This window comes from Aquarana catesbeiana, linkage group LG03 (genome assembly GCF_042186555.1).
Source record: "Aquarana catesbeiana isolate 2022-GZ linkage group LG03, ASM4218655v1, whole genome shotgun sequence".
Classification (NCBI taxonomy): domain Eukaryota; kingdom Metazoa; phylum Chordata; class Amphibia; order Anura; family Ranidae; genus Aquarana; species Aquarana catesbeiana.
In genome coordinates, this window is record NC_133326.1 from 648355261 (window position 1) to 648377340 (window position 22080).

General features: G+C 46.6%; 1 protein-coding gene across 2 annotated transcripts; it reads right to left on the bottom strand.

Annotated features, from left to right (window-relative positions):
• Nucleotides 1-2271: 2271 nt before the first annotated feature.
• On the bottom strand, nucleotides 2272-21712 carry LOC141134713 (beta-1,3-galactosyltransferase 2-like). Of its 2 annotated transcripts, none has more exons than XM_073624150.1 (2): nucleotides 21456-21712; nucleotides 2272-5723 (listed from the first exon to the last, which is right to left on the bottom strand). In XM_073624150.1, the coding sequence occupies exons 1-2, from the start codon at nucleotides 21484-21486 to the stop codon at nucleotides 4684-4686; spliced, it is 1071 nt and encodes a 356-aa protein (XP_073480251.1). In that variant the 5' UTR covers nucleotides 21487-21712; the 3' UTR covers nucleotides 2272-4683. The 2 variants fall into 2 exon arrangements, with proteins under 2 accessions (XP_073480251.1, XP_073480250.1); XM_073624149.1 differs by having other exon boundaries at nucleotides 20791-21712.
• Between the last annotated feature and the right edge of the window lie 368 nt (nucleotides 21713-22080).

Consider the following 22080-nt stretch of genomic DNA (forward strand, 5'->3'; position numbering starts at 1 on the left):
TGGATTTTTCGCATAGGAATAAATATTTTAAATAAGGTTTTTTTTTTGTTTTGTTTTTTACATTATCACAATATTCTAATCCAGGTTTGGAGAAGGTAATATCTGGGTTTAATGCCACTCTGCAATTATGCGGAAAAATAACTTTAAAGCCTGGTACCCTAATAGCAGGCTGAAAAAAAAAACTGAATAGCACTGTACTAACTATTTGAAGTTAGTACAGCAATCTCCCATGCTGTGCTATTGTGTTCTGACAGGGGGACGCCCCCCTTGTCAGAACACACCAGTCAGCGTTCTCAGCCATTGGTGCCAATCGGCAGACCTTTTCATAGTTGCCAACATTGCCAAAAAAATCTGTGGGACACTTTTTTGGCTGTAGGCGGAGCTGTAATCAGGGGGCGGGGCATTCATTTGTAGGCGTGCCCTTGCAAAAAATTTACAAGTGCGCTGCGGTGAAAATGGGCGTGGCTTACGTGAAAAGTGGGCGTGGCTTAAATGGGCATGGCCCAAGAGGGTGTGGTTAGAGTCTGAGATGAATGAGGGATGGAGAGGGAAAGGGGGAGAAGGAAAGGGGGAGAGGGGAATGACGGGACAGCAGGTCCAGATCCTACACAATAGAAATATGTGTATTCTAGAAAGTTTAACAATCAGCAGATAAAGATACTCCAAACACCAGGTGTTAACGCTTCAATCATCCCGGCACCACGGTTGTTATGGTGTCAGGATGATTGAAGCGCATTATTTCTATTATTACATTGTAATATAAAATTAAATCATTCAACTCACCATAATGTCGAATCAGTGGGATCCCTGAGCGTGTCACTAGCCACGTCGCCTGCCACCAGCAGAGTCTGTCCTTGCATCAGGTGCCCCCGGCAGAGTCTGTCCTTGCATCAGGTGCCCCCGGCAGAGTCTGTCCTTGCATCAGGTGCCCCCGGCAGAGTCTGTATAGACCCCCTCCATCAGTGCAGACCCCCTCCATCAGTGCAGACCCCCTCCATCAGTGCAGACCCCCTCCATCAGTGCAGATCCCCTCAATCAGTGCAGACCCCCTCAGTGCAGATCCCCTCCATCGGTGCAGATCCCCTCCATCAGTGCAGACCCCCTACATCAGTGCAGACCCTCCCTCTATTAGTGCAGCCCCCCCTCTATTAGTGCAGCCCCCCACTCAGTGCAGCCCCCCCTCAGTGCAGCCCCCCCTCTATAAGTGCAGACCCCCCTAGGTGCAGCCCCCCCTCAATTAGTGCAGCCCTCTCAGTGCAGCCCCCCCTCTATTAGTGCAGACCCCCCTCAATGCATCCCCCCTCTATTAGTGCAGACCCCCCTAGGTGCAGCCCCCCCTCAATTAGTGCAGCCCCCCCTCTATTAGTGCAGACCCCCCCTCAATGCAGCCCCCCCTCACCCTCCGCTCACCCCCCCGCTCAGTGCAGGTGCGGCCGGCCGGTGTTGTGCCTGCTGAGAAAGTTCCCCTCGGCAAGTATGGACCCCCTGTACTGCGCAGGCGCAGCGCTTGCACAGTACGGGGCTGGGGAACTTTCAGCAAGACACGGCGCCATCGCCGTTGTCTTCTGCTTCAGTGGAGAGGGGCCGTGCAGCTAAAGAAGCCGCTTCATTGGCTGCACGGATCGAGCCCCCTTCCTCTCTCCACTACACAACACACTGTCACTAGGGGGAAGATCGAGTGGTGGCGCCGGCCGCCATTTTGCTGGAGCCAGCTGCTTCAAAAACAAAAAAAAAACATTCCCGATTTTCCTTATGGAAAATCCCGATTTGGGACAGCCTCCATCCGGGACGAGGGTCCCAAAATCGGGATTGTCCCGGGAAAATCGGGACTGTTGGCAACTATGCCTTTTTCAGTCAGTGACAGAAACCGGCCGAACCAGCTGCTGTGCACACGGGTCAAATGTCAGCCAGTATTCGTCCCTTAAAGGGATAGTTCACCTTTACCACAAAACTGCTTATGCAGATAAGGGGCTTCTGTAGATAAAAACAAACTGGGCAGCTCTGACTAAAGTTTAATAAAGCCTTTGCTATAGGTGTAGGCCTTTTACATACCTTATGAAGCCTGACTGGAGTACTCCAGGATGTTGCTAAGTGAGGCCTAGTTATCACTGCTCACCTCCACCATCACAAGAGTGATCTCAGAGCTACTGCATCAGGGGAGATAGAGTATGTGAGGGGGTTTGAATCAGAGAAAGAGCTCACTCCTGTGATGGTGGAGGTGAGCAGTAATGACTAGGCCTCACTTAGCAATGTCCTGAGAGTATTCCAGCCAGGCATATAAACGGCCTACACCTATAGAAAGAGTATTATTCATCTTTAGTCAGAGCTGCACAGTATTTTTAATCTACAAACGTCCCTTAGGCACATTTTTTATAAAGGCGAACTATCCTTTTAAGGGTCCATGCACACTGTGCTTAAAAAGGCAGTTCTTTTGGCAGAAAAAAAAACACTCATATAGAGCATTTTCATACAAGTTCGGAGCATTTAGCAACGTTTAGCATTTTCTTCTGTCAGGAAACTCCTCTCAAAAATGCAAACCAGAAGGTTTTTTTTCTGCCCCTAAAAACACTGAGCTTAAAATATGCCTCTACACACCTATGCAGTTTGCTTTTGATCCCTTTCTGCGGTGCTTTTTGAGGTGCATTTTGAGTTTTTGCACACACGTTTTTCAGGCATTTTGTGATGCGTTTTACTTATTTTTTTGCATTTTTTGGCCAATTTGTTGTTGGGCAGATTAAAAAACACATCAAAAACACTCTACATGGTTTTCTGCAGCGTCTCTATTGAAGTCTATTCAACCAAAAATGTACCATTTTGCGTTTGAAAAAGTCTCCGACCACTTCCAAAAACGCAGCGACTGAAAAAAAGCATAGATATGAATGTGCCCCATGAGAAAAATCATGTTAAATGGATTGTAACGCGTATCTACAAAAAAGTAAAAAGCACTAAAAAACACATAGGTGTGAACCAGGTCTAAACGTCCTAATTTGCATGGACATAAAAGATAACATTGAGCTGCTTCTACAGGCAAAACACAAAACTCCTGTAGAAGCAGCGGTTTTTTAAACCCAGTGTGCATTAACCCTTTTAACCCCTTCCCGCCTATTGTAATATATGACTGCCGGGCAAGAGCCCTATTATGCTGGGAGACCATCATATAACATCCTCTCAGGATTGCACCATGCTCTGGCACGATCTGTCACTCGTGTGTCCATTGGTCACAGCCGATGATAGATCACTGTACGAGCCTGCTGCTGGTACCATGTGATTGCTGTGGCCAATCACAGCAGATCTACATGACAATTTTACACAATGAAAGTCTTTGATTCATGCTTCTCATTGTGTACTACTATGATGAGCTCTGTGATTGGTCACAGTGATCACATGGTACAGCCAGAACCAATCACAGCTACCTTACCTAGTAAACAGTGAATGAATAGTTTTCATTCAGAAAAAATGGTTGCTTATAACGGTAATATTCACAGTTATAAGCAATCATAATGTGTAAAAAAATAAAAAATCCTGATCACCTTCCCAGAGTTGTACAATGCTGTATGGTAACACTGTAATACTCTGGTCACTGTATGAAAAAAAAAACATGTTTTAAATAAATTTATTTTCAGCTTTTTTTTTAATATTTTTTTTCTTTATCTTACTTTTTTTTTTTTACAAAGAAAAACAAAATGTAAGAAAAAAAAAAAAATTAAAAAAATTGAAAATAAATTTAAAACTTTTTTTTTACTGTCTATACTGTCTTACTATATTACTGTCACCAGTCAGTGCCCCTGATCATCTCCGCACCAGTTATATAATAATGCTGTACTGCACTGGTGACAGTATGTAAAAATTCCTTATTTTCTGAAAAATTACAACTTCAAAAAACTCGCCATTGCCTCTTACTAAATACCTTGGACTGTCTACTTTCCAAAAAAGGGGTTATTTGGGGAATATTTGTACTGTCCTGGCATTTTCTGGCCTCAGGAAATAAGATATGCCATCAGTATTGATCGATTTTCAGATATATACCATACTTTGTGGACTCTATAACTTTCCTACAGACCAAATAATATACACTGATTTGGGTTATTTTTACTAAAGAAATGTAACAGTATATATTTTGGTCTGAATTTATAAAGAGTGAATTTGTCGCAAAAGCAAAAAAATGATAAAAATTTCATTTGGGTTCAGTGTTGCACAACCACGCAATTCTCATTCAAAGTGTGACAGCTCTGAAAGCTGAAAATTGGCCTGGGCAGGAAGGGGGTAAAAGTGTCCAGTATTAAATTGGTTAAAGAAACCCAGCTTGTTAAAGAAGAAGGTTTATACTTCCCTTTTTGTTAGACGGTGAAATAAATCTTTGTCCTCTTGAGAAACTTCTGGGTGACCTGACACTGAGGAATGGGTTTGATGCATGGTTCCCTACTGTGGCTCTATCACTGCGGACACAGCAGTGATGTAGTGGCCAATGACCCAACAGGGGACATGCTCACTGATACACCTAAAAGTATTGAATTCTACCCCCTAAACAGGCAAGTATACATCTTTTTTTACAGGCAGGGTCTCTTTAAATATTTTAAGTACTTCTAGAGAGGAAATCCTAATAGTTGGGTGCTACCCAGTGCATTGTTCCCATAAAGTCCAGCACTCTCATGTGCCTGCGTTGTAAAATATTTATGCCTGTTATCAGCACCCTGAAGTTTTGTTAGTCCAAAAATCTGCCCATACTTTCCTCAGCTCAGTAGCCTTATAATTGTGAACCAAAATGAGCTTATTAAATTGACAGCGATTATACTCTATCCAGTGAACATTGAATATACCTGGAGGGGGTGCAGTGGGTAAAATATGGAGTTCATAAAGGCAAATTCCAATGAAAGAGTCTTCCATGGGGATGACGCGAATCACTTGTGATATATCATAGATTTTTTTTACCATGTCTGCAGAAAAGACATAGCCAGTTCCTATGCAGTAGGGTGGGTAGGTGTCATTGGGGTAGACTTCCTTAGGGACATACCATTTGTATTCTTTATCCCTCAGTGGTCCTGTATTTTCCAATATCTGCCCTGTGAAATAGTTGGTACGGACTGGAAGCTCTGGGCAAAGAAGCTGGTGGACAAGGTAGTCTGGATTGAGGAATACGTCATCATCGATTTTCATCACATAGCTGGTTGTGGGGCAGAATTTAACAACCCATTCCATGCCCATTAAGGTTTTTAAAGTGAGGTTATAGTAAGTGTCCATGAAGTCTTGTTGGACAATATCCCCAAAGGTTTCACTTTCCTCCTCCAGCATCCTCTGTGTTCTTTTCACAAAGATTGTCGGAAGACCAACCAAAAAGATCCTCACCATATCAACATCGTAATTACTTTCATTGCCCCAGGTTTCTCGAATGGCATGCCTAGAATCGATATCATCAGACTTACCAGTTACCATTATGACTAGAAAGGGGTTCCGATCTTTGCATTTCTTCTCCTGGTTGATGAGGAACTTGTATGGGTAAGGGTAAGGGGGGGCCAGAGGGTGTTGGAAGCCTGGATAGGTCAGATTGTTTACAGGAGGAGGGATTTCCTGGTCGCTTAAAAGTCCCCGAAACACCATCAACCTATTAACGAGCCATTCTTCATTTTTTAAGTACAGATATTCAGATGCAAACATAATAATGAGCACAAGGCAGCATCTCCTCATCACACGGCGTAGTCCCATTGAGCTGGATGCCACGGAAACCTCTGCACAAAGATAAGAGAATATCTGTAAGTACTTTGTTACCTCAAAAAACAGGGTTCACTTTATACTTATTATACCATGTCTTGCTGTAAAGGGCTTTCTAGGCAGTTCTCATGTATTTTTATACAGTATGAATTTAAGACTTTGCCTGTTATGGTGACAGGGTCTTTTTAAATTGTTGGCATTTGGGTCACATGGTTGAAACCTTTTTACGGTTTAATTTGTGAGAGGTGTTATTTTTTATCTATTTGTTATTAATATAACCCAAAAAAGGACCATAGAAATTCAGACAAAAATTTACTTTGTACAATTGTTATTTGAGTTGGGATTTTTAAGAATGTTCTTTCTTTTAAAGTCCCTTTATACATACTTTACATGAACAGTCTGAAGACTACAAAAATAATGTCCCGGGTTCTTACTCCCAGACATTGGGGTGCATACAAGTGGCAACTGGTGCTCAATAATTTTTTTGGGGGGGGGGGGGGGCTGCAAACCAATGCCCCCCCGCAGAGGACGGATGGCCTCCTTACTTTAGGAGGCAGATGTCCTGCCCAGGATGACTCCAATCTCCCCTCCTCCTCCCTCCCCTGTCCGAGCCGGGGGGGTGCTGGATGGCTGAGCCGCTGCGGGTGAGCCATCCCTGGAGTCACAGTAGCAGCTGGTGGGTCGGTTGAGCTTCCCGTGCGTCTCTTCCTGCCATGCGTCTCCTCCCTCCTCCTCCTAGGCCAATAGGATCGCTTCTCCTTTCGGCCAGTCTCACGACCTGTTTCCTGATTGGCTGTGAGGAGAATCAGTGTGACAATAGCGAATATTAATTTGCCATTGTCACACAACTGGGTGGGCTCAGGGTGCAGTGCTCTGTGCCCCAAGCCCACCCTTTTTTGAAGCCTATTAGATCCTCAGGCTCTAATCACCTGCTTGGAAAAAAAAAATCCCCCATTGGAATCCATGCGTCTGGCGCCCTGCATGTAGATCAGGGAGCTGGACGCATTGGATAGGGGGGGCAGCGCCCGTGTGCCCCTACTGGACGGGCCGCCACTGGTGCATACTTATTGTATGCCTGCCGTTCTGTCAAGGAGTACTGTGAGAAAAGGTTGACATGATGGCTCAGCCCCCCCCCCCCCCCCCCCTTCCCCCAGGGTTGGATAATGCTACCTGTCATTTAACCCCGGAAGAGGACCGGCACTGAATTGCACAAAGGTGAATCTGTGAAGAACATCGTGGGACGGGAGGTTAGCGTTATCCTCAAAAGCTGTCATTTTTATTTTTACCACCACTGGGCTGATCATTTTTGCAATTCTTTGTAAAGGTGGATCCCATGTCTGCACTAGGCATTCATGGAAGGGGACTCATTTTATGAAACACAGCCCAGCTTAAGACATATTTGAAAAAAAAACTGAATTTGCGCACTGGTGTGTACTGTGCACTGCAGTGTGTTGTTACAATGCATTGTAGTCCTTTGATTTTTTTTTTATAAACCTTTTTTACAATTTCTTTCATTTAGTTATATGTGCGACAGCACAGTGAGATATGTTGCTGCATGTTTAGCATGTTGTGTTACAATGAAATATGTACCTACATCATTTATCACAATGTACACCAATGCAGAACACACAGATTAGGTGTTACTATACCGCACAGGCAATGCTGTATCCTGGCCTAGGCTGACAAGGCCCAGGCCTAGGGCAGCACTTTGCAGGGGGGCAGCATGGAAAGAGTCCCCTCTGGCTTGTTAGTGTAGCGCCAGTCTTATGGCTACACTGTTAGTGTAGCGCCAGTCTTATGGGGTGGACTGGGCTGAGAGGCAAATTAGTCTAGAGCCCCCATAAAGCAGCCACACTGCTTCCGTTATGCGGGCGGCCGCTTCTAATTTTGACTGTCCTATCATCCTGGACCACAAACCTTCCTCACTGTGCTATATGTTTTCTGCTGTACCATTGGCATGGTTATATCTTCTTAGTCCTCTCCATAAAATTATCAGAAATTTGTGCTTAAAGTAGAACTATAGGCAACACTTTTTTTTTTCATTTTGGATAGAGTAAGGGAGGGTTATAGCCCCTGTCAGTTTATTTTTTTACCATCCCTGTCCCATTGCAGAGATTTCCCTTCACTTCCTGACCCATAGCCAAACAGGAAGTGAGAGGAAATTATGCAAATGAAGGGAATTCATTGCCCCCCCCCCCCCCAGGCCCTCAGAACTAGTCCCCACTCGAAAATATTTAAATTAGGGGGTGCACGAGTTTAGTCAGGCCTAGGGCAGCACAAAACCTAAATACACTAGTGCGCAGAGGTGTGAAGCCAACCTTCAGACTTTTAGCTTAATGTGTAACTTTAATCAGCTGCACTCGAGTGCTGCTTGTCCTAGAGCTACCGTACCCATCACTGCCATCTTTGCCTGGTCTTCTTCCAGGTACTGATCTTCAGCCACTTTCATTGGCTGGGCCAAGATGGCGTCAGTTCAGTGCATGAACTGGAGGCTATTCTTCGAGGCAATGCTGAAATTGCATACTGAACTCAGGGTACAGTGTGGACAGGCAGGTAAGAAGCATTAACCAGTTGGCAACCACCCTATAGCACATTTACTGCTACATGGCGGCCGCACTATGTGGGATCACGTGTATATATATATATATATGTGATCCTGCATTTCTGGGTATCAGGCGAGAGTGCGCGCGAGGGCTTTCACACTGGAGTGGTGTGCTGGCAGGACGGGAAAAAAGTCCTGCTAGCAGCATCTTTGGAGCGGGGAAGGAGCGATGTATTCCCCCACTCCTTCCCCGCTCCTGCCCATTGAAATCAGCGGGACAGCGCGGCTATACCGCAGGCAAAGCGCCTCTGCAGGGGCGCTTTGTGGTGGTTTTTAACCCTTTCTCGGTCGCTAGCGGGGGTAAAACTGCCCCCCCTGCTAGCGGCCGAATACCGACGGTAAAGCGCCGCTAACAATAGCGGCGCTTTACCGCCGCCCCCGCCCCAGTGTGAAAGGGGCCTTAGTGCTGCCTATCCATGCTGTCAATCAGTACCCATTGGTGCTGCTAATCAGTGCTGCCAGAGGCTACCCATCAGTGGCGCCTACCCGTACCCATCAGTGCTCTTCAGTGCCACCTATCAGTGCTGCCCATCAGTGCAGCGTCATCAGTGCAGGGGTGGATCCGGGGGGGCAATGGGACAATTGCCCACTCCAAGAATGTGGGTGACTGAGTGGGCGGGCGGCTCCGCGAGTGAGAGAGTGGGCGGGCCGGGCAGCTCGGTCGGTGAGCGGGCGGGTGAGAGTGCGGGCGGCCTCTGCCGGTGAGAGAGCGGGCGGCCTCTGCCGGTGAGAGAGCGGGCGGGCTGGGCGGCTTGGTCAGTGAGAGGACGGGTGAGAGAGCGGGTGAGCAGCTGTGCGGCTTGGTGTGTGAGCGGGCTGCTGGCCAATCAGGGAGATGGCGGGCGGGGGACAGAGAGGGGGACATCACTGTGCAGGCAGCTGCGGGCAGCAGAGGGATTACATCATGTCTCTGCTGCCTGACTGGTAATCTGCTGCCTGACTCTGGGACACAGCAAGAGACCACCTTAGCAGGAAAGTGACAGAGCAAGTGTCAGGTGACAATCTGCAACGTGTGGCAGGTTACGTGGTAAGTGACAATCCACATCTGGGTGCAGGCGACGTGGCAAGTGACAATCCGCAACATGTGACAGGTGACGTGGCAAGTGACAATCCGCATCTGGGCGCAGGCAACGTGGCAAGTGACAATCCACACTGTATGGCAGGTGACGTGGCAGGTGACAATCTGCATCTGGTGACAAGTGATGTGGCAAGTGACAATCCGCAACATGTGGCAGGTGACGTGGCAAGTGACAATCCACATCTGGGCGCAGGCGACGTGGCAAGTGACAATCCGCAACATGTGGCAGGTGATGTGGCAAGTGACAATCCACATCTGGTGAAAGGCGACGTGGCAAGTGACAATTCGCAAAGTGTGGCAGGTGATGTGACAAGTGACAATCCACATCTGGGCGCAGGCAACGTGGCAATTGACAATCCGCAACGTGTGACAGGTGACGTGGCAAGTGACAATCCGCATCTGGTGACAGGCGACGTGGCAAGTGACTATCCGCAACGTGTGGCAGGTAACATGGTGAGTGACAACCGGCAACGTGTGGCAGGTGACGTGGCAAGTGACAATCCGCATCTGGTGTACACAGTACACAATACATACAGTACACCCATAGTTGTTATTACACTTCTGTTGGTGTACACTATACCATGCACCCGTAGTGCAGTTGCTAGTGCTACTACTTTTCTGGTGGTGTACACAATACAGTACAACCAGAGTTGTTATTACACTTTTGTTGGTGCACGGTACATAGTAGGGCACTTGAAGCAGAACAGCGGGAGAAAGAGGAGGACTTCTTTGCCTCTCAAGGCTCCCTTTATCCAGATACTAGTATTCCTGCAGGCCCGCTGATCACACGGGAAGAAGAAGAGGAGGAGGAGGAGGATTGTGTCAGCATGGAGGTGGAGGATAACACTCAGCATCAGCAGCAGTCTTCAAGGGATCGTTTGCAGTCCCCAGAAACCCATGGAGTTGTACGTGGCTGGGAGGAAGTGGTTGAGGATCATGTGATCCTTAGTGACCCAGAGGACTCAGGATCGAATGCCTCTGCAAACTTACGCTGCATGGCCTCCTTGATCCTGCAAAGCCTGCGAAAGGACCCTAGGATTTGTGGTATCAAGGAGAGGAATTATTACTGGCTGGCAACCCTTCTTGATCCACATTACTAGAGTAAGGTTGCAGAACTTATCCAGCCTTCGCAGAGGGAGCAGAGGATGAAACATCTTCGGGAGGCCTTGCAGAAAGGTTTGTGCAATGCGTTTCCAGAGCCTGGGAGGTGACAATTTCCTGGTGCTGTTATGCCGCGAACCGAACCGGGGGGTGTTCGGCTCATCCATAAATAATACTAAAAGAAAGCTCTATTTGTGTGAAAAATAATGATAGTTTTTTTTCTGGGTACAGTGTTGCATGACTGTGCATTTGTCATTCAAAGTGTGACAGCACTGAAAGCTGAAAATTGGCCTGGGCAGGAAGGGGGTAAAAGTGCCCAGTAAGCAAGTGGTTAAAGAAAAAATCCCGAACTTCTCTTTTAAATATGCTCCTTGGAACTTGTAGGCATGATATTCCCCATGTGGAAAAATTATGTGCATATTCTTATCAAAAATAAGTTAAATATGTTTCTTGTTGGAATGTTTAACCATTATAATCTGCCCATAATCCCCATGTACAAAATATTTATATATATATATATTCCTATCAAAAATAGGTTAAATTTGTTCCTTGGAATGTGTAACCATGATATGCCACCCATAATTCCCATACCCATAGTCCTATCAAAAATAGGTTAAATATGTTCCCTGTCAAGTGTATCCATGATATTTTCAAAGGCTTATATGTAAGTTATTGCCATAAAAAGTGTATGGGGACTCGGGTACTGCCCCAGGGGACATGTATCAATGCAAAAAAAAATCTTAAAAACAACCGTTTTCTCAAGAGCAGTGATTTGAATAACGCTTAAAGTGAAATATTCCTTTAAATATCGTGCCTGGTGGTCCCCTTAGTCTGCCTTTAAAATAGCGCATCTTTCCAATGTTTATTACATTACCACAGCAAAATTACATTTCTAAAGGAAAAAATTTCATTAAAAATTGCTTGCGGCTGTAATGTATTGTCGGCTCCCGGCAAAATAGATTAAAAAAAGATAGATAGATAAAAAAAAAAATTGAAAAAAAACAGCGTGCGGTCCCCCCAGTCCATACCAGGCCCTTAAGGGGAACCCCGCGCCAATAAAAAAAAAAAATGGCAAGGTGGTCCCCCCTAAAATGGTTGCTTGCTCGGATAAGGGTCTGGTATGGATTTGGGGGGGGCCCACGCCATTTTATTTAGAATTTTGGTGCGGGGTTCCCCGTAACCACTTCAATACATTACACTGCCTGCACTGACTGAATATAGAGTCTATACTGAATATAGAGTCTACACTAAATACAGAGTATAATATTAATATATATATATATATATATATATATATATATATATATATTGTGGTGGAGTGGTACCCCACCAGTGTTTGGATGCAGGATTCTCAACCAGGCAGGTTGAGGGGCTCCAGTTTATTTTCTTATTTAGGAGGAAACTGGCTTTTCAGTTTCCTCATTGTTTACTAAAATCCGTTTTGGGATCTGGAGCCTGGGATTTCATAGCGATCCGGGTGGGATGAAACCCCCTGGTCCTGGGACCGGGTTTTGCGATCCACCAGCATACTGACTGGTCAGGTGTGTGCTGGGCTATTTGTAGGCACCTGACCATGGTTCTGGGCTCCACCCTCCCGAGGAGTCCAGGCAAGCAAGGGAGAAGTGTGCATGTCTGCACAGGTCTGTTTGTCAGAGCAGACAGAGGGTCCAAGCCTGTGGGCTGGAAAAGAGTGCTGAGGTACTGGGTGTACAGGAACTCTGTTATAGAGCCAAGAGGGCTGAAGCATAAGTCTGAGTAGCAGTGCTGCTAAAGAGAGCCAGGTGGCTTTGTATTTTTTGATTCAACTTACATTGTTGCTGTGGAAAGCTGAAACCCCTGTGTGGGCAACTGTTCTGTTAACGGACATTTTCTTTCTTTAATAAAAGTGGGCCTACAAGCCTTTAAAACTGCATATCTGGCGTGGACTCAGCTCATTGGTAAGCTCTACCCTTAAGCTAAACAACCCCCAAACCTTACTATATATATATATATATATATATATATATATATATATATATATATATATATATATATATATATATAATGAACTTTTCCCTCAGGACAAAAAATGGAGTCCTTTTACTTTCCTCTCTGCAAAGAATCATGGGGTTTGCAGTTCTCCCTGTATACCAGTCTATGGGGCCATTTTGTGTGACAATATGTCCCAGAATCCATAGCTGCTCTCCCTCAGGTCTGTACAATCTCTTCCATTGGCTGTTGTAACTCTGCTCCTGATTGTTTTTTCTCTTCCAGCATTGGAAGCACAGTAGAGGCCACTCAAAACAGAGCTGTGTGTGTGTGTCAGCCCATATTACACTCCTCAGTTAGTGAAAAGAGGAAGGAGGAGGGGGTGTGGAAAATGCCCAGACATGACAGGCAACTTTTCTCCCTAACTGAAGCTGGAATGCCTGTGTACATTATTCTGGCCAACTTGACAAGATTTGCGGGTTATATTGTGAGACACCCGCTACACTTTTTTTTTTTCTTTCCTTTAGAAATGTCTTTTTTTTTATTGCGGGCAATTGCCGATATTCTTTATCTTTAACATTCATCTGTCAGTGGGGAAGCCTGCTGACAGATGATGACTCATGATTGCGCCCCAAGCCCACCCAGTTCTGTGACAATAGCGAATGAATATTCACTATTGTCACACTGATTCTCACTGATTCTCCTCCTGGCCAATTAGGAAGCGGGTCCTGAGACCCATTTCCCGATTGGCCGAAAGAAGAAGCGATCCTATTGGCCTAGGAGGAGGAAGGAGACGCACAGCCGCTGTGATGCTGAGGAGATGCAGAGAAATGCCACTTTCAGATGCCATTGTAGCAAGATAATCAATGTTGTCCACTTGTCAGTGGTCATGTTATGGCTAATTGGTGTACATACAGTGGGGACGGAAAGTATTCAGACCCCCTTAAATTTCTCACTTTTTGTTATATTGCAGCCATTTGCTAAAATCATTTAAGTTCATTTTTTTCCTCATTAATGTACACACAGCACCCCATATTGACAGAAAAACACAGAATTGTTGACATTTTTGCAGATTTATTAAAAAAGAAAAACTGAAATATCACATGGTCCTAAGTATTCAGACCCTTTGCTCAGGATTTAGTAGAAGCACCCGTTTGATCTAATACAGCCATGAGTCTTTTTGGGAAAGATGCAACAAGTTTTTCACACCTGGATTTGGGGATCCTCTGCCATTCCTCCTTGCAGATCCTCTCCAGTTCTGTCAGGTTGGATGGTAAACGTTGGTGGACAGCCATTTTTAGGTCTCTCCAGAGATGCTCAATTGGGTTTAAGTCAGGGCTCTGGCTGGGCCATTCAAGAACAGTCACGGAGTTGTTGTGAAGCCACTCCTTCATTATTTTAGCTGTGTGCTTAGGGTCATTGTCTTGTTGGAAGGTAAACCTTCGGCCCAGTCTGTGGTCCTGAGCACTCTGGGGAAGGTTTTCGTCCAGGATATCCCTGTACTTGGCCGCATTCATCTTTCCCTCGATTGCAACCAGTCGTCCTGTCCCTGAAGCTGAAAAACGCCCCCACAGCATGATGCTGCCACCACCATGCTTTACTGTTGGGACTGTATTGGACAGGTGATGAGCAGTGCCTGGTTTTCTCCACACATACTGCTTAGAATTAAGGCCAAAAAGTTCTATCTTGGTCTCATCAGACCAGAGAATCTTATTTCTCACCATCTTGGAGTCCTTCAGGTGTTTTTTAGCAAACTCCATGCGGGCTTTCATGTGTCTTGCACTGAGGAGAGGCTTCCGTCGGGCCACTCTGCCATAAAGCCCCGACTGGTGGAGGACTGCAGCGATGGTTGACTTTCTACAACTTTCTCCCATCTCCCAACTGCATCTCTGGAGCTCAGCCACAGTGATCTTTGGGTTCTTCTTTACCTCTCTCACTAAGGCTCTTCTCCCCCAATAGCTCAGTTTGGCCAGATGGCCAGCTCTAGGAAGGGTTCTGGTCGTCCCAATTGTCTTCCATTTAAGGATTATGGAGGCCACTGTGCTCTTAGGAACCTTAAGTGCAACAGAAATTTTTTCGTAACCTTGACCAGATCTGTGCCTTGCCACAATTCTGTCTCTGAGCTTTTCAGGCAGTTCCTTTGACCTCATGATTTGCTATGACATGCACTGTAAGGTCTTATATAGATAGGTGTGTGGCTTTCCTAATCGAGTCCAATCAGTTTAATCAAACACAACTGGACTCAAATGAAGGTGTAGAACCATCTCAAGGATTATCAGAAGAAATGTACAGCACCTGAGTTAAATATGAGTGTCACAGCAAATGGTCTGAATACTTAGGACCATGTGATATTTCAGTTTTTCTTTTTTAATAAACCTGCAAAAATGTCAACAATTCTGTGTTTTTCGGTCAATATGGGGTGCTGTGTGTACATTAATGAGGAAAAAAATGAACTTAAATGATTTTAGCAAATAGCTGCAATATAACAAAGAGTGAAAAATGTAACGGGATCTGAATACTTTCCGCCCCCACTGTAGATTGCCATTGTTGACTTCTGTTAGTTTCCTGCCTGTCGCTGGCTTTCGTAGTTTGAGTCTCTAAAATGATACAAGCATGCAGCCAGTGGAGTCAACACTTTTGAAGCTGCATACCTGTCACAAAAAGTGGTCAAGCAAGTAGCTCAGCTTCACAACCAGGGAACTAGAAAAAGGTCATGACCAGTGTAGTCTAAATGTCCCCTTCATTCTTATTGCTGTTACCCACTTATACTCCAACCCATACCTTACCCACCTCAAATAATGAGACCACACTTATATTTTATGGAGTAAAATGGCCATAACAGCCTATTTTATTAAAACAAACCAACTAAATAACTCCAAACCACTATATATATATATATATATATATATATATATATATATTTTATATATATATATATATATATATATATATATATATATATAAATATAATAAACAATAACATAACCTGTTAACCCCAGTCTGATGGTCTCTGACGGTGACCCACCTTTTAACCACGTATAACCACATACCACACCAATGCACTGTGGGACCTTTTCCAAACTGATAGGCCTCCAGCTGTGACCGCTCGGAGACAACCCCTTCCCACAGTGCAACCATTCCAGTATTCCATCCACCGTTCGGGAATACACCGGAGGGGCACATACAAACGATGAGCCCCCCACCCCTTTTTGATCCCTCCGTTTACTGCCACCGTCAAAGACCACCAGAAGAACACCGCCATAGCCCTGAAGGGCACCTATCCGCTGTCATGACGACCTTCTTCCTTTTCCTGCAATAAATTAAAAACAGAGCAGCAAGTACACACGGACACATTGCACACATATATCTAGGGAGGGAGGGTGGGAAAAACTGCCTCCTCCTGTAAGTTCATCTTCACACTGACCCTTTGCACCACCCCCTCTATAAATATAACCACTCCCCTTTGGCAAAAACTTCTTTCTTACCTTCCCCTTTCTTGCCACTCCCATTACTCCTTTCCACATTAACCCCATATGTGTCTCCCTTAGACACACTGTCATGCCCGGCCCTACACTATCCCTCCTTGCAATCCTTTCCGTTCCGGGTCTCACTTGACCAGTGTAGTCTAAATGTCCCCTTCATTCTTATTGCTGTTACCCACTTATACTCCAACCCATACCTTACCCACCTCAAATAATGAGACCACACTTATATTTTATGGAGTAAAATGGCCATAACAGCCTATTTTATTAAAACAAACCAACTAAATAACTCCAAACCACTATATATATATATATATATATATATATATATATATATATATATATATATATATATATATATATATATATATATATATATATATATATGTATATGTATATGTATATGTATATATATATATATATATATATATATATATATATATATATATATATATAAATATAATAAACAATAACATAACCTGTTAACCCCAGTCTGATGGTCTCTGACGGTGACCCACCTTTTAACCACGTATAACCACATACCACACCAATGCACTGTGGGACCTTTTCCAAACTGATAGGCCTCCAGCTGTGACCGCTCGGAGACAACCCCTTCCCACAGTGCAACCATTCCAGTATTCCATCCACCGTTCAGGAATACACCGGAGGGGCACATACAAACGATGAGCCCCCCACCCCTTTTTGATCCCTCCGTTTACTGCCACCGTCAAAGACCACCAGAAGAACACCGCCACAGCCCGAAAGGGTGACAAGCTTACCCTTGAGGGCACCTCCACACCCTCAGGGCCTGTTCTATCCCTTCCTGTAAACCCATAGCCATAAGTCCATCCCCACTTCAGAGAGAAGAACTCCATCACTCCTCAAGTAGAGCCCCACATTTTTTCCAAGCTCTCTGTGCCTAATCACAATACCCCCATTCTGTGCCACGTACCTACCCATTACTTTGTTGATACGAGTCTTACTGATCACCACAGATCTAGCCCAACGCCATGTCGTTCTAGCCACAATGTCAGACCACAGCAAAAAGGGGTACCCGGGAATTTAGTGCGCAAGTGCGTGAAATCGGATTTAATATCCGCGATCAGGTCCCAGGATCCCCAAATCATTCCCACCCGCATGTATCACTAACACGTCAGGTGGTCTATCCAGCCTTACGTACCTCTCCAGTCTCCGCCTCCACCATCACTCTACCCCACCTCATCCCGGGTATCCCCAACCATCTCCGATAAGCCTCCCTCCTGGAAAATACCCAATTGCCTGCCATCCGGTCTTACGTCTCCTCTCCTGGCCCCCCAACACACCTAGGAGTGCCCTATGATCCAGACAAGGCGTACTGAACCTCCATCTGAAACGACAAACAAATAACATAAGGGCAGCAACACACCTGTCAACTTAACACAACCATATCACAACATGCGAATCCCACATGCACCCTCCTTTTCCTGTAAACATCCAAGATAGTTTTTTTTTTTAATTTATTTATTCTTTTTTATATCTATTCCACGGCCAAATGAGGCCTAATATAAGACCGAAATCTCCTCGAATCCCATCTTCCAATTCTGCGCACAGCCGCCTCATCCAACCCACATCTGGCAGCTTCTGTAGCCGCCCCTATGCGGAAGGAGTGTGAAGCGTACCCTGCCCCGTCCAACCCAGCTGCTTTACGACATTTCCTAAAAATTTATATGAACTGAAACTTTAACAAGTAGTACCCATCCTCATGCCTCAGGAATGGCCCTGCCCCATCTGTTCTAATCTTCGGAAATTCACGCACTGCCTCAACAGGGCACACCCTAGACCCAGGTAATGCGAGCAGCGACACATCCACACCCTTACCCTGGTGATCAGTTTTTGACCTGCGCAGCCGCAAACACACTCTATCCACCTCCACCTGCACATCTTGCTCCCAACAGGCCCACTGCCAAACACTTCGATGGGCTGACCAACTCCCCTATCCGAAAAAACCCCAAAAATGCTAGCAAGAACACCACTGTAAACAGCAACGCTTCATACCGTGATTTACATATTGAACCCAACATCGCACATACGGACCCCAGGTTCGAAAAAAAGTGATAGGCCGTCTCACATCCTTCCACATATGCTGTTTTCGATAACCCTTTATGGCCTGCTTCACCCAAAATCTTTTTTCCAGTCCTCCCCTCCCATTAATTTGAAAAGAATCGATAAGCCCGCCATTTTTTTATCGATGGAAGAGACCGAAAAAACATTTTTCAATGTTCCTAGCTACAAAATACAATACCAGTAACCGCCCGTCAGACCCCATTTTCCCAGCCCCTGCCTCCTGTACCAACCCTGACCATTCTTTCCATACCTTCGCGTAGGCTGACCAAGTGGACTCACTTAGACTGCCGAATCCATCCCGCGGTGACTCCAAGGGCAACTCCCAAATCCAGTCCGGGCAAGGAACTCCTTCCTTTTGTGCACCCGGAGCCAGCTCCCTGAACTTGTCCCACTGAAATCGAGACAAGGAGTCAGCTAGAGAATTGTCAACGCCCAGGATGTGCACCGCATAAATAAAATATTTAATCTCAAACACCTCAACACCAGTTTCCGCAAAAGCCGTATAACTGGTTGTGGTGACACAGACATGCGATTGACCACCTGCACTACTCCCATGTTGTCACAATTTATTCTCAACTTTAGATTCTGGCATGCCTCCCCCCACAGTTCCAAAGCCAGCACCACTGGAAAAGTTCCAATCACACTAAATTCTTAAGGAACCCCGCCCTCTCCCAAGACTGCGGCCAGGGTTCCACGCTCCACTGCCCTTGGAAAAAATGCACCATAGCCCGTGGAGCCTGTAGCATCTGTAACCAGCTCTACATCAAAATTACTCACCGGGCCAGACATCCAAACTGCCCTGCCATTGTATGAGGCTAAAAACTCATACCACACCTTTAAATTCTCCCTGTGTTCCCCCGTCAGGCAAATAAAGTGATCGGGGCCTTTACCCCCCGCGGTGGCTGCCGACAGCCGTCGGCAAAAACCTGCCCCATGGGGATGATCCTGCAGGCAAAATTCAACTTACCCAGCAACGACTGCAGAGTCTTCAACTGAACTTTCTGCAGTCCGTGGATTTCCCGAATTTCCTTCTGCAAGTCCTCCAACTTACCTCTGGGCAAGCGGCACTCCATCGCCATTGAGTCTATTACTATCCCCAAAAGCTAAGTTCAGCCGTTGGGCCTTCCGTTCTTTCTGCGGCCAATGGTATACCAAACCTGCCTGCGATGTGCTGCAACGTGGAAAGTAGAATCGCACACACAGAGGAAGCAGGGGGGCCTATACACAAAAAGTCATCCAAATAATGTATGACTGAACCTAAGCCGGAAACCTCCCTAATCACCCACTCCAAAAACGAGCTGAAAGCCCCGAACATGGCACATGAAATCAAAAGAAGTGTAGGACACTGTGCACGCTTCCGGGTCAATAACATCATTGACCGAACCCCCTTTTGGAAAAGATAAGTGGTGTATCAAGCGGAACTTGTTCGGTCCTTCTTGGGCACCACCCCCAATGGTGACACCACCAAATCCTGCCAGGGTTTGTTGGCAAACGGCCCCCCCATGCGCCTTATGGCCACTTCTCTTCCCAATTTGTCCCCCACCACCCCCGGATGCTGTAAAGCAGATGTCAGATTCCTTGCCTTTGGCAGAACCATCGCCAACTAACACGGATCTTAAAACCGTCCTGAAACCCCGAAGCCAATAACTTTGCCGCTTCAGTGTCCGGATACTTACTTAGAAAAGGAAGCATTCTTTCTACCCTCACCGGCGTCGTCCCTCTTTTGAGCAGAGTCGCCGACACGCTTCTCTCTCTTAAAACACCTGGACAATGTATGGGCTCCCCCTCACCCAGAGCACTCGTGCTTGAACTTGTATGCTGCTCCAAATTTACAGGAGCCCTCATTGCACTGCCAGCATACTCCCCACTTCTTTCCGGCCGGCAGTCCTGAGGAATGTGTACCCCCGGCCTCCCCCTGAAAAAACTGAGGCGGGCCCTCGCTGAAGACATAAGCCTCATCCAGAGGCTAATATCTTTATGATCCCAATGCAGAGACGGGCGGACTGCTCTGCGCTGTCTGAACTGCTCGTCGTATCTAAGCCAAGCAGTACCACCGTACCCCCTATGTGCCTCTCCTATAGCGTCCATGTAACAGAACAAAGCCGAGCAATGCTTGGGGTTCTTCTCAACAATAACGCTCACCATAATGGCAAACGCTTGCAGCCAGTTAACAAATGTACACGGTATAAGCCTGTACCTCCTTCTTTCCTCGTTCTCCTTCTTGGAATCATCAGGTTTCACCCTGTCCAAGTTAATTTTTTCCAATGGCAGTAGCGAAAAATCTCCACACACTCGCCCTTGTAAATCTTATCCCGGACTTCCTGTTTTAGATGAGCTCCCAGCGGGCCCTCAAAGTGGAGGTATACCTCGCACTTCGCCGCGTCCGCAGTCCTGACCATATTGGTCCTCTCCACCTTCTCCGTATCCCCTTTTTCACCTGCCTTCTCGGTGACCACTCCTACCCCTGACTGCACGGGTATCGGAGCTGCCGGGGGCATCTCCACCCCAGATCGCCCAGTTCCTCCAACCAGTGCCTCAAATCTACCTAACAATGCCCGCAGGCCCTCCAATAAATCCGTCAGCTGTGTACCGGACCCCGCACTGGCAGGCCTGTGCCCTGCCCCCTGCTGGCCCAGCGTGTCCCCCCCTGACTGTATCAAAGGAACTGCTGGCCTAACCGTACCCGCAGCTACCACCCCTAACACATCCTGCAAATGCATCAGACAAAGACAAATTAACCATTGACTTACCGGGCTGACCAGGAGCTCCCCCAACAGCCGCCGCGTTGCTCTCCATCGCTGGTACTAGTGGTTCCTCCTCCCCTGATGCTTTCCCTTCTGACCTCTCGTCCTGTTCCAGGATGGGTGGCATAGCAAGCCCCCCGGGAGATGAGATCCCTAAGGCCGTGGTGCTTGGCAGTTGTGGGGCCCGCTTCACCCCCCGAAATTCCTCCTTCTCCAGACCGGCGTCACTGACCTGACCTGGCGATGCCCTGGCTGTCATGTGTTGTTCTTCCTCCGCCATCTTGTCCCACCGAGCGCCGTCCCGGTAGGCTCCGCTCCCTCACCGACTTCCCGATCTCCAGCTCCACCACCTCCGTGTCTCTGCTCGGCTCTCCGTCCCTCATCATCTCCCCCTCTGATCGCTGTGTGCGGATGGGGATGCCGCCCTGCTTCCTGACCCACGATGTCCTGCGGGGAACCGGCGCCATGCTGGCCCGTGGCCCCACCCACCGGATTAAGCAGGCGGTGTGTGGACCACCCAGGGCCTGCTGAAAGCTGTGGCTGATGCTATTTTGCCGGGGGAAGTGATCGCTCCTCTGTCGGGCTTCTGGGGAGGTGAATGGGTCTAGATGCAGGCCCTGGTGAAAAGCACGCCGGAGACCGCGACCTCCGCGCGCGATGGGACACCTCACCTGACGGGGATCCGTCTGCCTCGTCCTCCATGAGCTCCGCGCCTGTCTCTGCAGCCACTTTGGTATTGCTTCAATCTCTGCCATCGTGGAGGAGCAGTGAGAAAAACTGCCTCCTCCTGTAAGTTCATCTTCACACTGACCCTTTGCACCGCCCCCTCTATAAATATAACCACTCCCCTTTGGCAAAAACTTCTTTCTTACCTTCCCCTTTCTTGCCACTCCCATTACTCCTTTCCACATTAACCCCATATGTGTCTCCCTTAGACTCACTGTCATGCCCGGCCCTACACTATCCCTCCTTGCAGTCCTTTCCGTTCCGGGTCTCACTGCAGTGGAAGCTTTCTCTATTCCTATCATGAGAAAATGATACCATCATTACTTCATACCATACAAAGATTTATAGAACCACTTTAATAATAATCTGACATGTGTTCGGTTTTATATCACAAATAGAGTTGTTTGTTACACCATGTGCTCGGTGACATTTAATCCTTGGAACAATGCAAGCAGTCGACCAAAGCGACATAAAAAAAATGACCCTAAGGTGAAAAAAAGAAAACGTGATTGATCATGCATTCACTGGCCATGATGTGGCGACATGAAAATAGCTTCTGTGTTTTGGCAG

What these genes read in the sequence shown, in the direction of transcription:
- LOC141134713 (XM_073624149.1), bottom strand. Translation starts at nt 21,064, where the DNA reads ATGGCGGAGGAAGAACAACACATGACAGCCAGGGCATCGCCAGGTCAG. An exon ending in GGGAGCTCCTGGTCAGCCCG is followed by an intron (nt 5,724 to 20,790) that starts GTAAGTCAATGG and finishes ATCTTTGTGCAG; the next exon opens with AGGTTTCCGTGGCATCCAGC.